Genomic DNA, 16,714 nt, shown 5'->3' with positions numbered 1-16,714 from the left:
TATTTCCAAAAAGCAAAAATCTAAAGATGCATTTCAAACAATAGGTATTTATTCACACCACTAATTAACACCACTAAACTAATTTATTCACCAGTGTCATTAATTGAATATTAACATACACAGCTTTCAAAAATGCATTCATGTTCAGTAACAATAACAAATCAAAGGTAGAATTTGGTCTCACAGTGTGAATGCTACACATAAACAGTCATACAGTAGAGTTAATAAGTGCTCCGTATTTTGATTCACAGAATCTCATTTGGTTAAATCCTGTTACTCTAGCTCTTAAGGAAATACTTTTGCGCTGTAACAACACAAAATGATATTGGCAACACTTAAAATAAGGTTAATTTTTTTAAGATTAATGCATTATGCAAACTACATTATACACTGTGTTAATCAAGGTTAATTTATAAATCTGCTATTGTTCATTTAACATCTTAAAGTTATTTTATTGTGAACAAACATTCATTAACAATGAACACTTTTACAGTATGTATTAATCTAGGTTAGTATTAATTTACAAATCTGCTATTGTTCACTGTTAATTATAGTTCAAAGTATTAGTAATGCAGAAATGAACATTCTAGCATTATAATGATCATTGGATTAACCAATATTAATAAAAAAGGACTACTCATGGTTAGTTTATGATATCTAATGCTAACAAATTGACCCCTGTTGTAAAGTGTTACCAAAAACAATTCTCCTTTTGATTAATACGCAACCAGGCACAAGCTTAACCATGAAGTCAAAGGGATAGTTCATCAAAAATGTTTAATTCTGTCATTTACTCACCCTCATTTTGTCCCAAAACCTGTATGTCTTTCTTACTTCTGTGAAACGCATAATAAACACAAAATAAGATATCTGGCAAAATGTCTTGGTGGGGTACAATTAAAGTCAATGGGATTCAATGTTGTTTTGGATTAAAAAAATGCTTTTTTTTTATATATCTTCTTTAGCATTTCACAGAAGAAACAAAGTCAAACAGGTTGTGCAACGATGTGGGTGAGAAAACAATGACAGAATTTTCATTTTTCGAAGAGTTTTCCCTTTAATGCCAGATCCGTTGGTGCCCGGTTAAGTAACCCATACGGGAGCAAAGCGAAGTCTTAAAAAGCAGTCGCAGAAGTAATCGCTGAGAGAGTCTGTGTAGCGACAGTACGCAAGGCAAACGTCGGCACAGAGAGATCCATGAGGAGGAAGAGCTGGTGTTGGGGACTCTGCAGGCCGTAACACTTACACTCCTCAGTCACAAGGTAGCACTGCACTGGGACGTGGGTAAATCCCTGAGAAAAATCCTGCGAGGCTGACGAGACTGATGTCTCCTGCGAGGTAAAATATCGAGTCACGGCAAAAGTGTAAAAAAGCCGAAGGAGCTCCAAGCGCCTTCCTGATGAAAGGAGAGGCGTAGCCTCCGCTGGAGCTCCGCCACGGACCCGAGGGCAGACGGTGACCGCGCGCCGAGACTCGCGGTTGATGAGCAGAAGAGCCTGGACGTCCCAGCGAAGGCTCACAGACGGAGGAAGAGTGGAACGGTCGGCCTGCTCCAAGCAGCTGCGTAGATTCTCCACCAAAGTGGACCAAAAACGACTAACAAGCTCATTCTCCGCCTTGTACAAAGAGGGTTTGGGGCCACAGAGGACGCACACGTGAACCCCGGGGAGGAGTTGGAAACCGAGCAAGCGAATGGCGACGGTGGGACTCCCTTGGGGTAGAAAGACTGGGTAGTCACATGACGATGCATTAGAAAGTGAGTGCACCAGGATTGACAGCACAACAACTTCCTGGGAAGTCAGTCGAGACCACCACTTCTCCGTGGCCTGTGCAACACGCCCGCGGACCATCAGGCAGCCGAACTCGCTCTCCGCCGCTTGGGCGAAGGAGTCCAGGGCGTCCTGAAGCAAGGCAGAGGTGGAGGGAAGCAAGCAGTCGGCGCATTGCGTCAGATCTCCCATAAAGCCCTGCTCGTCATTGACGCGCTCCAAGAGCAAGTCGAACAGGCGGTAGCAAGAGCGCAGCTCTCGCTTTAACCGCTCCACGTTGCGTATGTTCGCCAGCTCGTCCTGTCCCAGGACCAAGACCATGCAGTTCCACACGTTCTCCAGCAGGCGGCGCAACTGCAGCTCGCTGACGCCGGAGCCCCCGCCGCCACTCACCGCGATCAGCATCAGGCTCTCCTGGAAGACCTCCCAAACCACGCGGCTGCCCCGATCCGTCTCGCAGCTCGACAGCTGAGCCCCGTGGCCCGCGCCGAACATATGGACGCCGTTTAGGGAGCCGACGATGGAAAAGGGAAGCTGCTTGGTGGAGCCGCGTGAGAAGAGAGGGACCCCGCTGGAGGCTGTGAGGCACAGCAGTTGGAGGGTCTCGGCTTGCAGCATTGTGAGTGTAGACTGGGCTGGAGAGTGTCTCTAAACACCAGTCAGTGACGAAGACATCGTATGAAGCCTTTAGGTGCAAAGACAAGAAATAAACACATGAGAATTTCAGTGATGAACATTCAAACACCTCTATTGAACACCTGTGTAGGGTAAGATGGGGGAATATGCAAGAACAATGTGCGTTTACTTTTAGATTGTGACATATTTGGATATAAGTTTAGCATGTAGAGGGTCATTACACATCAGTCAATGTGTTATTAAAGGAGTAGTTCACTTTCAAATGAAAATTAGCCCATGATTTACTCACCCTCAAGCCATCCTAGGTGTATATGACTTTCTTTTGTCAGACGAATACAATCGGAGTTATATTAAAAAATATATAAATCATGGGCTAATTTTCATTTTAAAGTGAACTAATCCTTTAAGGGAAATAAGGGTAAGGGAAACATTTGTTATTTTAGTCGTCATAGCACAAAATGTAAAAAATGTTACCCCACTACCTTGGGCAAGAAACACTCCTGGGCAAACTTTTGCAGAATGTATAAATTACATGTTACGTTCAAATTACATACGGCCACCATATCGGTATCAGCCGATATATGTTCATTTTTAATGTTATCGTTATCGGCCCGATAAGAAAATGTGGCCGATATATTAAAGCCGATAATTAATGGATTCTTTCCTTCCGCTGAGACACTTCAGATGTGCACTGTTCGCCATGGCGGTTTTGAATTGCTTGAAATATGATTGAAATCACTTCAAAAAAGGAAAATACAGTGAAGTGCAACATGTGCAGCACAAGTCTTTCATATAGGCTACATAAACTTATAATTATAATATATTATATATTATGTGTGCTTCGGACATAGCTTCTAGTGGTGAGACTTGTTTTTGTAATCAGGTTCTCAAAACTTCTATAAAAAATTGGATTTATATTTATTGGCCAATATATCGGTTATCTGCTTTCAAATATAAAGAATTATCGGTTATCAAAAATGTCATATCTAATCCCTAATATACATATATATATATATATATATATATATATATATATATATATATATACATACAGTGAGGAAAATAAGTATTTGAACACCCTGCTATTTTGCAAGTTCTCCCACTTAAAAATCAAAAAAAAAATTTTTTTATTATGTCTCTCACACGTGCACCTACGATGACAATTTCAGACCCCTCCATGATTTCCAAGTGGGAGAACTTGCAAAATAGCAGGGTGTTCAAATACTTATTTTCCTCACTGTATATGATTTGATTTGATTACATGGAAACCATGAAACACTACCATTCAAAGGATTGGGGTAAGTAATATGTGAAAAAAATATACTTTTATTCAGCAAGGATGCATTAACTTGATCAAAAGAGACAGTAAACACATTTATGATGTTACAATTGATTTCTATTTCAAATAGCCTAAATGCTGTTCTTTTTGCCTTTCTATTCATCAAAGAATCCAGAAAAAAATTAATCACGGTTTCCACAAAACAATTTAAGCATGCAAAAATGGTTTTCAACATTGATAAAATAATAATTTAGCATCAATAATAATTGAGCACAAAATCAGCATTTTACTATGATTTCTAAAAGTTCATGCGACACTGGAGTAATAATGCTGAAAATTCAGTTTTGACATCAAAGGAATAAATTACATTTTAAATTATATTAAAACAGAAAACAGCTATTTTAAATTGTCATAATATACATATGAATAAATGCAGCCTCGGTAAGCTGAAGAGACTTCTTTCAAAAACATCTTAATGTTTTCAAACGTTTGACCGGTTCTGTATATATTTTCAGTGTAGCAACACTCAATAGGTTGTAATGAAAAGCAAAGTTGTTTGAGATGTACATCTAATTTGTGGAATTATTAAATATAATTTTACCCAAACGGCCTAATGGTAATCTTTTCACTTGAAAATAGTAATAATAATAATAATAATAATAATATTAAAAATACTTCAAATCTAAATCTAAAATCTTTATTAATGTGTCCATAATTCATTAATGTGTCTACTTCATTAACAAGTAGACAGAAAAACATGTGCCATTCAACTATTCAATAATACTATGTTTTTCTATAAATTTCTATAAACTATACATTTTCTAAATTAACTTGAGACCTGTTTTATTAACAGACTACTACTACTAATAATAATGCATTTTATTTAACGTTAAGGCGCCTTTCAAATCACTAAATCACACAAATGTTGATATCCAGAGATGAAATGGCAAGAGAACAGCTGTTTATTAAATGTGCTGAGGTGAGATATTATGCCATATGAAAATCAAGAGAGAGAAATATGATAATCTTTCCCCATCTTAACCGAGTAACTGGAAAATCTGGTCCTCATGCAAAACAGACACGCAGACGTTACACATCTGAAACAAAATTACATTTGTTTTGTGTCAGTGTAACGTTAACTATTCAAACACTGAACTAACGTTAACCTGCTAATGTGAGCGGACACATTCACAGACTGCAGTAAGTTAACCAGCGTTAGTTCGCTTAGGTTTGACCAAAGGTTTTAAAACACGGATACACGGAGCTAATGACTTGAGTTAGTAACTGTTAACTGTTAATAAGAAAATTAATTAATTGTTTGTTTGTCTTGCCTGAGTCGTAAACTTCAGGTCTCCACAGCAACATCTCTGACAACAGCGGCTCCGCTCTTCTTCGTGGCCAATGAAAGTAATAGAGAACTGATGGGTCCGTAGCGCCACCTTGCGGAGACTCGAGTAGCGGTTTAGAATTACTCAAAACTGAACTACGAGTTAATGTTTATTTAATGTATCCTTCATATTTTATGTTTTATTATACTTTACCAATCCTGAACAGTTTCGACAGTCTTGATAATTAAAAAATAACATTAATATTAAACTATTTAACTATTGGTGCAAAACAAGTTTTTAATGTAAATATGTCTATGTGGTGTTTTTAATATATCAAACCATGTGCAAATTCAAGTCAACACCATTGCTGTGTATTTTCTCCTTAAAACTGCAGTGAACCAAAGACAGTCTCAAAAAAGCGGTTTGAAATCGCTGGTGTTTCTGACGTCACAAACTATCTTGTAAACAATCAGGTCGACGTGTGATCGTCAACGAGTGGATCTCTGAGCTGGTGTGAGTGAGTGGAGGCGGGGTTAATTTGCATATTCAAAGAACCGCGTATACTAAATGAGGCAAGGGTGTAGAGATACGTTCAAGCTTTTTAAGGCATGAATCTTTTTTTTTTTTAAGGAAAGAACTTTTAAATATGTAATTTTGGTGATCAAAGATGAGTTTTAAGGGATACAATTATTGACTACGGGAGGACTTTAACAACATATCTCTCATTTTCAGCAATTATTCGTTCTGGTATCATTAAATCACAACTGAAGGATTTCTTTAAATGAACAAGAACTAGCAATCACAATCCACACTGAAGATTGCCTTATTTATACTGTCTGGATGCTTTACTAGAAGGGAGAGAAGAACAGCATAATACCATGTTCATGAACAATTAAATAATATTGCTTCTATAATTAAATACAACGGTCTTTCAGTACTGAACATTTTAATTTTTACAAACACTTATAAAATGTTACTTGTGTTGAAGCAGAATTTGTTCCACACTGAAATTCAAGGATTACCTAAAGGGATAATTCACCTAAAAATGACTCACCCTCAAGTTGCTCTAAACCTGTATGAGTTTCTTTCTTCTGCTGAACACAAAAGAAGATGTTTTTGAAGAATAGTCGACAGCACGCATTGACTTCCTTGGTATTATTATTATTTTTTTTCTACTATGGAAGTCAATGGGTGCCGTTAACTGTCTGGTACCCAACATTTACATTTTATTTTACATCCAGCTCTTTGTTTCTCTTCCTCCATTATGCTATCATGACACATGACTATAACATCATCTGAGAATTTTTTTTTTATTACGGTAAAGAGAACCACAATGTGCCAGAGAATTACATTATTCAGGCTGAAATTTCATATTCTGGAAGAAAGGAGGCAGCTATTAAATTACTAAGAAAACAAGTTAAAGAAAAGTAATACGAGGTGTGATTTAGATGAGCTGACTGGCTTTTCATTCGTAATATCCTGTGGAAACCACAAAATGGTTGATTGTTTTGGGGGTCCAAAAAAAAACAAAAAAACAATAACATTAAATCAGTTTTGCACAATTATTTCAGGAATGATCGAGAAGTCAGGCTTTACAAATCACATCACTCCTTGCGACATCAAGATTTTCACATTACATCAAAGTATAGATTGACAGAAGATAACATTACAATTGATCGGAATGCAATTTTATGGCTTTTTGATTTCTTTCTTCATTAAAAAGGCACCAGAGAGGAATGACAGAATCGTTGCACCTCACAGAAGAAGAAAAATCAATAAAATCAACAAAAAGCCTTTCAGAAAAGCTCCTTGGCAAAGTCGGGTGCAGTATGTGGAAGTGGCAAGGAGTGGAGCGTTGAGACAACATTGGTCCTCTTTACATGCCCATTCGAATGCTCTGAATGATCTGGAATATTGCTGAGGAGAGACAAACAAAACAAAACGGTGAAGCTCAGAGTGATATTGCAGCTTTGGAAAAACTGAGGAGAAAGAATATTGATAACCTGAACTTTGTGAAGTCAAGGTTTATATAACAACATAAGTGCAAGCTTTATTGGTTTATAATGGGCCATTTTATCTCTCACAAAAGTAAACAGATTTTTCCCAAAGAGTGTCATCTTTAACGGATGCTTTCTGGATCTAATCAGATAAAAAAAAGATTGCAAAATCATCCATGTCACAAAAGTTAGGGCAGGCAAACAGAGAGCAAGATGACCCCGAAAACACGGGACGAAAATGTCATTCGTTCAATGCAAACAGATTCCCAAAGGACACGGGGTAAAGAAGACCCTGCTCGAGCTGGAAGAAACCCGTGTCAGAGCAAGTGCCACGTATCGTCCAGATGGAGCCGTTTACGACTAAAGCCGGGCTCAAACTACAGGAGTTTTAAAATCTTAACCGATTGTGAAAGCTGGTTGCGTCACGCACATTACTTCCGTCTCCTTGTAGATGCGTCTCTCATTGGCTACTGTGGAAGTACTGACGTAATCATCCTGATTTAAAATCCCAAACATCAAACATGTTTGACTAAAATCGGGACGACCCCGGTGTGTCCGCGAGCAGATCGGGAGGTTTAAGGTTTGATCTGGAAATGCCGAACATTACCAGATAATCTGGGCCGAACATCGGAACCAACCGATGCCCTGGATGTAATTTTTTTCTCTGGATGTCGGTAGGGGTAAATCGGGCATAAATCAGCCTGAATCACCTATAGTCTGAGCTCGGCTTAAGATAGCTTAAGCTAAAGAATTTGTAGATCTGAGCCAACTGGTAATGAGATCCATTACAAGATAGTAGAAAAGAATAGTCTTTTATTGGATATTGTGACGTATATCCGAGTGAAAGCTTCTCGAATAAGAAACAAATTTAGGCCGGGACTTGATTTTGTCCATGCGGAATTGATTGGATGGTTGTGGTTTGCTATTGGTGGATCTCATGTGAGTGACAGGTTGTCCCGCCCTCATGCCAGTTTCAAGAGGGAGGGGAAGTTAAGTCTGTGGAATACTTGATTCTGATTGGTCAATCGCACCATCCAGCGGTATTTTATTCCCTGATAACAACCTGTAAAAACACAGGCTCATCCGGGTAACTGTCACTGAAGTCGGTGCTTTACGCTTGCTTGCATTTGGTGAGCTAAGAAAATATTAAAACTCAAATCAATATTTTGTGTAGTCATTTAATTCTGTCGTCCGGTATCGCTGACTCACTCTCTCGGTTACATAGAAACGCAGCTACTGCCATTGTTTTGTACACTATAATGGGTTATTATAAGCTAACAAACCGTTAAGATTTTAAAACGGTTTAATCTCATATCAATGTTTCTTATCCCCAGAATTAGTTATGTGGCGAAATGCTGTGTAATAAGTGGGATGATTGTATACCGTATCCCTTAAATGTCTGTCTAGTTTGAACTTGCCGCGCTAGCAACTGCTCTCTCCGTGAAAGCTTTGTATTTAAAGACCTAATAAAATGTTTCAACTCAAGTAAATATTTTGTGTCTGATTATTTACTTATGTGGCAAGTAGCCGTGTAATAAACGGGATAATGTACTTCCAGCCGGTTGTTATTGCAGAATAAACCCCTTCAGGCTGATGCAAGACTCCGGATCACCCTGTCAGGGTTTATTCTGCGATTAAAAACCGGCTGGATGTACATTATCCCGACCCTTACACTTTATTTTTGTTTATGTGCACGCACGGCACGGATAAATCCTTTATGATAAATACTTGTTTTATTTGTACGTTTTGATTTCATGGTGACTTTAAGCAGTGTTGTTGGCAATGTTCTTCAATGCTGTTTTGAGAGTAGCAACACCTGCAAATCCACGTGTTATACCCCATGAAAATGAGCAGATAAAATCATGCTATCAGTCCAGCCTTGTCCATGTAAATAGTGTGCATTATTATCTCGGCCTTCACAAGGTTTCACAGTGGGAGTGTGCCAAAAAAAAAAAAAGTTGAGTGGAGGTCAGCTCTGTCTACATATCTTGGACTCAGTAAAATGTGCAACACCAGCTCGTATAAAAACAAATGGTATTCAAATTAACGTGTTTATTATTCGGTCTACGACACGATAAATCACTTGTTAATCTTTTGAATTGGTAAGTTCACTCACCTGAGCCGCAAACAACAAAGATGAAGAGTGCCAAGAGCCACGGTCCCACCGACACTTTCTCATCACTCACGGTTCTCTGTGTGAATTCACATTCAGATCAGTTGCAATCGCGCATTATACTAATAGTCGTAACGTTAGTGCAGTGGGCTTCAGCATACTGCAGTATGAGGACAGTATTTCGATACAAAGAACGATAAACCATAAATCCTAATATCCATGTATTACAATGAGCCAGCCATGTTAGCACACTACATTAAGTTAATTTCTCCTCTGCGGTTACACTGTTGAAGATCGTGAAGAGACGTCATACCGTCGATTTGACGTTGCCTCTCTGGGTGATGTTCTTGCTGTGTTTCTCGTTGGCCATACGAATCCTCTGTTTGGCGACCATCGTTGCAGAATGCTGGTGTGTTGTAAAAAGTGAGCTGGTCACAGTCACAAATATGACGAGCACAACACAAACTACTAGTGAGGATGAAGAGAAAACTACGTCGATCTTTGTCTACGTCCTCAGAACGTAAGCTCCGCCCACACCGGAAGATCGCAGATGGACTGATGATGCTGTGGACCAGCCCGCTTTTTGTAAAACGCTGATGATAAATGTCAACGCTAAATTGCTTAGTAAATGATTAATTATTTACTAAGTTTATTAAGTTCAGTTTTTAAAATTCGGTACCGACCCTGCATAGTGTGGTCATACACTTATATAGTTCATATTAATCAAGATCTTGGGTTGGCAGCCTTGGATTCTTGCATAAAAAATCTTTGATTTTTTTTTTTTTTTTTACATTACATTACATGTCAATTAATGGATATGAGGCGTAAAACAGTCAAAGGTGTAACATTTCTAGAAAAAACAAAAACAAATGCTGATATCCGGGTTGTAAACGATGAGTCGAATCTTTTTAATGAATCGATTGAACTGGGTTGCAAAAAAAGCCAGAATTGGTCCTGTCCCAGTGGGTATTGGGCATAGGTATTGGGACAGGCCTCTTTCACGATTCGGACGGAATCTGAGATTTTCAGAGAACAATTCACCGATTTAAAGAACCGTCTCTTTCGGACATCTGGCAATGAGCCGAGAAGCGAGTTGATTCACTGTATGGTTGATGAAATAATTTTTAATGAGTTTATGTTAACTACCAGTCAAAAGTCTGGAATAGTTAAGGTTAAATTGCACAATAATTGCATAATCACAATTTTACTGTTTTACTGTATTTTAGCAAATAAGTGCAGCCTTTGGTGAGCATAAGAGACTGAATTCTTTCAAAAACATCTTAATTATTCCAAACGTTTGACCGGTAGTGTTGTTTGCAATTAACTAAACTGAGACATTTGAATTTACAACTAGATAAAAAAAAAGTTTGTCAAGACGACGAACTTTGATGTTGGCTTCGAGAGCCTATCAGTAGCCTATTTTTAAATCTTTAAGTTTGAAGACTAAATTTGAATTAGTTTTAAAAGCTAGAAATTTGAAGGTAGATTAAACATTAAACAAAACAAACAAAAAAGTCAATAAGAGACTACATAAAAAATAAGAAAAAAAGAACCACGTCATGACGCAATAGCGTGAGGACGCAAATAACTCTTTTTTTAACCGGTTCTCTGAAATGAACTGTTCAAAAGAACCGATTCGTGGAAATGAGCCGGGCTTCCCGTCATGGAACGAACCAATCAGAGCGTCGCTTTCAGGATTACCCGTATGAAACTCAGCAGTCCACTTCCTGCCTTCAGTTCTGTAACTGATCGTCGTGGGGGAAGATGCGTTGGTTGCCTCTCTCGGTGATAATATTATGGGCCTGTACTCTTTACAGCGCCTCTGCGGATATTAATGGCGTAAAGAAGATGAAGATGCAGTTTGCCGCCGGTCCACTCCTTAAATTCCAGATTTGGTGAGTATGAGTTTGGACACTTTTATGTCGATCGGCGTCGGTCCCCGGAACAGGCCGATGACTGCATAATGACATTGAGTGTGTTGATAGTAGCACTATTAACCTCGCAGAGAAACTCTACTGTGACAGTATGCACAAACAATCCTTAATTTGTCTCATATGGCACAAGCAGTCTCGCAAGTAATCTCAGCGGGATGTTATAATCGGCCAGTAATCCGGTGTTAAGTAGAGAGCTCTCAGTTGAGCATTAACCCATTAGTGGATCTGTCTGTCTGTGTGCTTACTTTTGAACCGTTAGATATTAAATAAATGCAGCTTTTATTGATTTATAAAGCACATTCGATACTGCTATAATATCTAGTATCCAGTGGAAGGTCGTTTATCGCAATCTGAAATGGAAATTATTGTTTATATACCAGGTCATTTCGCTAACGATAACTATAGGCTGAACCGGTCGACAACCGAGTAATCAACCGATAGTTTTAAAAATGGATACTGATTGAAAACAACCACATAAAATAGTGCTGAGATATGTATATATGTATGTGTGTGTTATGTATATATGCGTGTGTGTGTATATATATATATATATATATATATATATATATATATATATATAATCTACACACACACATATACACACACATACATACACACACACATATATATATACATATATATATATATATATTATATTATATTATATTATATAAACGTACTGAACCATGAAAATGTACTGTACTTTTTAAATATAAATTAATGCTGTTAAATCGATTAATCGCATCTAACATAAAAGTTTTTTTACATAATAAATGTGAGTGTATATATTATTATAATTATATTTCTGTGTGTGTATATACTGTATGTACACACATTTATACATGTGTATATGTGTTTGTATGTATACACAGACACATATATACACACATTTATTATCAAAACAAAAACTTTTGTTAGACGCGATTAATCGATTTGACAGCACTAATACAAATATTAATATATTAATTATACCTTGATCATTTATGTTAGTTTGTAGAGCATTAACTAATGTAAAGACATACAACTTTAAAATGCAAAAATGCATTTGTAAATGGTGATATTAACAAATGAACAATACTTTATTAACCTTAGTAAATGTCACCAATGGAGATTTTATTGTAAAGTTTTAGCATTTCATATAAATCCAAAGAGTCATACTTAAAGATGGCAATCTTAAAATATCCACACTAAGGCCATAGCGTTGAAAATAGACACATATGTATATTGTATGTATTGCCTATACTCCCACACGCTATTTGCTTCCATTTTAGTACACTTGATGATTATCTAATCAAAATATGTTTTACAGTGACGATAAAAAAAACCTAAAATCGAATGCGTTTCTGATTTGTTATATAGTTCCAGCAGCACAACAGTGCAGTTTACGTTAATATCACTCTGTGTAAGTGAAGCAAAGGCTCTGAGGTGTGTCTTCATCTTGTTTGTTTTCTGTTTCAGTATCTCCTGAGGGTACAAGCGGGTGTTTGAGGAGTACACGCAGGTTTTGTACCAGCGGTACCCAGACATCCGCATAGAAGGAGAGAACTACCTTCCAATGCCTCTCTACAGGTAATGGCCTACGCAACACTGCTCATTGTTACATAGTCACGTTTGCGTTCCTTCTAGCCTCGTGGACTGGAATGAATGTATAAATAATAACAAAATAATTGATACAATTTTTTCATTTTTCATTTACATTTTATTTATCAACTAATATATACTATTAATAATATATATGTTTGTTTGTGTATAATTCATCATTTTTAAAGTGTCTTTTTTTTTTTCTTCCCTCCAGGCACTTTGCTTCCTTTCTGTCTATGTTTAAGCTGGTGTTAATCGGAGTGATCATTTTGGGCAAGGATCCATTTGCTCTATTTGGCATGCAGGCTCCAGGCCTCTGGGTTTGGAGTCAGGAGAATAAGGCAAGACCATTATGACCGGTACACATTGTACGATTCTGGGCTGTCCCAGGCGAAAGATGACCGATTTCTGTGGTCGTGGCTCCCCTAAACGGTGGTCCAGTGAGAGAGGTTCAAAGAGGGGCGTTGTCATGGTCTTGCGTCCAAAGATAGTGTGAGAAATCTAGCATGATCATCTCACAGTATGTTTGCTGCTACGACCCACGTCTGCTGACTAGCCAATACGAATGCTAAAACTATCTTACCTCAAGCTCCATTTGCAAAATTGTCATGCCAAGTTGGCCTCTTTTCCCTTTAGCCATGACCACATATATATTCTCCTCTTTTGCTTCCTTCTCTTTTTTCAGCGCAGATTATACATACATGTCATACCCGAGTTTATTAGATCCATGTCGTGTAATTTGTAATGATTTTTCTAGGATTTTATGGCACAGTCTGTAGCAGGCATTAGTTAAAACATTTGCATTTGGTGGTTTAAAGGTGCGCTTACGCCATGTCATGATTACGTAACAATTCTGAACTGTAAAAAGTCTTGCTTGAAGAACCTATAGTTACAACGTGTAAACTCAACTGTAACTTTCTGAGAGCTACGACTTGTACCAAGCTATTTTAGTACCAGGTTTGATGGAAGATCCAACATGGGTTCAAATACAAACTTTTTTCCCCCATGGACCTCATTAGTCTTTAACTTTGTCACCTCTGTGTTGTCTGCAGTGATAGGAGAGAATGCAACACCCAAGAGACCAAAGGACAAGCCTCATGTTAATGTTCACCTGACTCTCAATGTGCCATTCCTCAAATGTAGACAAGGAAGATTTTCGCATTCTTTGATTTTTAGAAAAATTAGAAAGTCATGTATAAAGTACTCAAAAAATAAAGTATTTAAACATCAAATATGTGCAGTACAAGACAACTAGCTGCAGCAATGCTTATATTATTATTTTGCTTATGGGATTTGTTTCGTTTTGTCAGATATATGCCTGTATGATGGTGTTCTTCTTCAGCAATATGATTGAAAATCAGTGCATGTCTACTGGTGCTTTTGAAATCACGCTCAATGGTAAGTATTTATTTTAATATTTCAATGTATAAAATATAATTTATATTATTGTTTATAATAATTATTGTTGAAATTATTAGAATTGTTATTTTATATAGATATATGTATATTAAAAATAAAGTTTTTGTTTGTAAAAAGGGATAATTGAATGATTATAGTTTAGAAAATCCCTGTTATATCCCTGTCAGAACAACATAACTCGACCAGAGACATTCAAACCCTTAAAAGGGATAGTTAACCCTAAAATTAAAATTAAGTCATCGTTTACTCACCCTGGTGTTGTTTTAATGCCGTATGCCCTTCTATCGTTAATATACAGTGCTATGCATAAGTTTAGACACCCATGCTAAAGTTGACTAAAAAGAGGAATAAAAAAAACATCTTTTGGAAATTCTCACAGAATAATCCCACGCCGTATATTCCAGGTGTTCTAGGGCTGTGGGATTGGGTTTGGTGCAGTCCGGAGATAGTACACGGATACTTTTCTTGGATTTGTAGGCGTTGAATTTCATGTCTCCTATTTGAGTCTCATAAACGTGACCAATTGCCAAGGTCAGGATTTTCGTTAAATGTTTGTTTTTCACCAAACCCTATCGTATAGTTCCAGAACACTTGGGATATATGACACGTCTTTTTTAAAAAGCTTGATTCTGTTTGTTATTCACTGCCATTATATGGCCAACTTTTGTGGTCTAAAAAAGAAAGAAGGGCATACGGCATTAGAACAACACCAGGGTGAGTAAATTATGATTTAATTCTCAATTTTAAGGTGAACTAACCGTTTAAACCTTTTTATAGCAAATAAAATTCTGCTAAATAAGAAACTATTGTTTATCAAATCCGAAGAATTCGAGGTGTTCACCGTCTATCATACAGGATGTTGACATCTATAGAGAGCGGCTGCGTGGCGTTTGCCTAATTCAGTGGTTTAGTCTGGCGGAAGTGACTATTGTAACACTATTTTGGGGATTTTTTTCTTTTCTGGTTAGATGTTCCAGTTTGGTCCAAGCTGGAGTCCGGGCACCTGCCTTCCATGCAGCAACTAGTTCAAATCCTGGAGAATGAGATGAAGATGAACGTCCACATGGACACACTTCCACACCCTCGTTCGTAACCTTGCCTCTGATTCACTGAATGGAGCCTAGGACCCCTCCTCGTATGTGGAACCATCCTAACCTTGCTAAATGTTAAATGAATGTCTATTATTAAAAATATTGTCTTTTGTTTTAAAAAAAATCTATAATTTGGAAGTGTGAGGTCAGTAAAATTATTCTGAAATAAGTCTTGCTCACCAAGGCTGCATTTATTTAAACAATACTAAGGTTTGCCTAGGGTAAAGCAGATGACTATTTTTTTCCTCTCTTTATTCCTCTCTCAGCCTAATTAATTCTCTTCACTCACACGTTCTCTTTTAGTTTTGTGGTGAAGCTCTCCTACGGTTGTGAGGTGACGTTTATGACGGTTTGCGCTGAAAGTAGAGCCTCTGCTAGCGCACACCCGATGCTCCGCGTCGTCCTCATCGAGCCTCTCGGAGATGCACCTCCTGCAGACGCTGGTGCGGGATTCATGGCAACAACAGTGGCTATATAGATATGACTAGCCCATCTCTTGTGCAATAACTATTTGGTTCAGGATATATGTTCACAAGGAATATGTAATAAATATTTTCTATTTGAGTTCATTTAGCTCAGTCAACTAAATTAACTGGCATATTTTCCTTTCATTTGATTCTACTGTATGGCTAAACCCTGGTCTTTATTTTATGTAATAAGTAGATATAAGAAGCTAACTTATACACCCATCCCACATCATGATCATTTAACTTTTAAGTGACATTAATTATATTTCTGAGCCCTGGTTTTTTTTTCTATTGCTTTGTATAGCTTAAAATGTTTAGAAAATTGAAAATAAAATGAAATTAACAAAATATTGTGTCTTTATTGGAAGGATGGCCTAGTAAGTTGTTTTTAAAACATTTTAAACAATAAAAAAAATTAAAGGCCAGAAGAGTATTAGCTGAGTTGCACACTATGTTACATATAAAGGCTGAAAAAGAATTACCATCAGCAAACCGACACACTTCTCTTTATTAAAAAATCTCATTGTTCCCTCATTTGTCTTGTAATGCCATTAATCCAGTCCGGAACTGGGTTAGTCTGGCTTTACCCAGATCACTTCAGGTGAAAAGTCTTGTGTGCTTATCACTGTCTAAGAATCTAATTGTGAACTTGGTCTTAGTTTTGGATTCTTCCAATTTGGCAGATTTACAGTTAATATAGTTTGTTTAGTGAAGGCTTTATTTTATTGTTCTATAACAGAGAGCTATACATTTGCTACAGTGTTTAATAATCTTTTTTTAAAGATTAATACAAATACAACTGTTCATTGTTAGTTCAGGTGCAATTAAAAGATACAAGTTTTTATTTTCATAACATTAACTTAATATATTACATTAAGAGCCTACATAAGAAGAAATGCTTTTAAACAGTCGCGGCCTATGAGAAACCTTTGAAGTGAAAAGGCAAAGAGTTATTTTTGTGCTTCCCGAAATAAAACTGTTTAAAATCTCTTATCTACATGGTTGCAAACTTCAGTGCATTGTTGAGCCTGTCTAAAACATAAACCTATAAGAGACTAGAGCCTGTGGACAATAATAATAGTAGTACTAATTTTGTGCAT

At 37.2% G+C, this 16,714-nt stretch overlaps 3 protein-coding genes across 3 annotated transcripts; 1 reads left to right on the top strand and 2 right to left on the bottom strand.

Moving 5' to 3' along the window:
• Positions 1–27: 27 nt before the first annotated feature.
• On the bottom strand, positions 28–5,087 carry fuz (fuzzy planar cell polarity protein). The gene is made up of 2 exons (XM_084120084.1): positions 5,016–5,087; positions 28–2,454 (listed from the first exon to the last, which is right to left on the bottom strand). The coding sequence occupies exon 2, from the start codon at positions 2,385–2,387 to the stop codon at positions 1,116–1,118; it is 1,272 nt and encodes a 423-aa protein (XP_083976210.1). The 5' UTR covers positions 2,388–2,454; positions 5,016–5,087; the 3' UTR covers positions 28–1,115.
• Positions 5,088–6,303: 1,216 nt separating this feature from the next.
• LOC311086895 (stress-associated endoplasmic reticulum protein 1) lies at positions 6,304–9,688 on the bottom strand. Its single transcript, XM_084120085.1, has 3 exons — positions 9,436–9,688; positions 9,126–9,201; positions 6,304–6,929 (listed from the first exon to the last, which is right to left on the bottom strand). The coding sequence occupies exons 1-3, from the start codon at positions 9,514–9,516 to the stop codon at positions 6,889–6,891; spliced, it is 198 nt and encodes a 65-aa protein (XP_083976211.1). The 5' UTR covers positions 9,517–9,688; the 3' UTR covers positions 6,304–6,888.
• A 1,141-nt stretch (positions 9,689–10,829) lies between these two features.
• Positions 10,830–15,962, top strand: selenot1a (selenoprotein T, 1a). The gene is made up of 6 exons (XM_084120080.1): positions 10,830–11,017; positions 12,515–12,625; positions 12,852–12,978; positions 13,948–14,035; positions 15,025–15,191; positions 15,451–15,962. Exons 1-5 carry the CDS (start codon positions 10,887–10,889, stop codon positions 15,147–15,149), a joined length of 582 nt encoding a protein of 193 aa, XP_083976206.1. The 5' UTR covers positions 10,830–10,886; the 3' UTR covers positions 15,150–15,191; positions 15,451–15,962.
• The last annotated feature ends 752 nt before the right edge of the window (positions 15,963–16,714 follow it).

This window comes from Abramis brama, assembly GCF_963993115.1.
Source record: "Abramis brama genome assembly, chromosome: 7".
NCBI lineage: Eukaryota > Metazoa > Chordata > Actinopteri > Cypriniformes > Leuciscidae > Abramis > Abramis brama.
This window is presented reverse-complemented; position numbering and strand designations above follow the sequence as displayed.

Coding starts and splice junctions, on each gene's coding strand:
- fuz (XM_084120084.1), bottom strand. CDS start 2,387: ATGCTGCAAGCCGAGACCCTCCAACTGCTGTGCCTCACAGCCTCCAGC.
- LOC311086895 (XM_084120085.1), bottom strand. CDS start 9,516: ATGGTCGCCAAACAGAGGATTCGTATGGCCAACGAGAAACACAGCAAG. Junction 9,202..9,435: donor GAGGCAACGTCAAATCGACG/GTATGACGTCTC, acceptor GAATTCACACAG/AGAACCGTGAGTGATGAGAA. Junction 6,930..9,125: donor CTTTGTTGTTTGCGGCTCAG/GTGAGTGAACTT, acceptor GTCTCTCCTCAG/CAATATTCCAGATCATTCAG.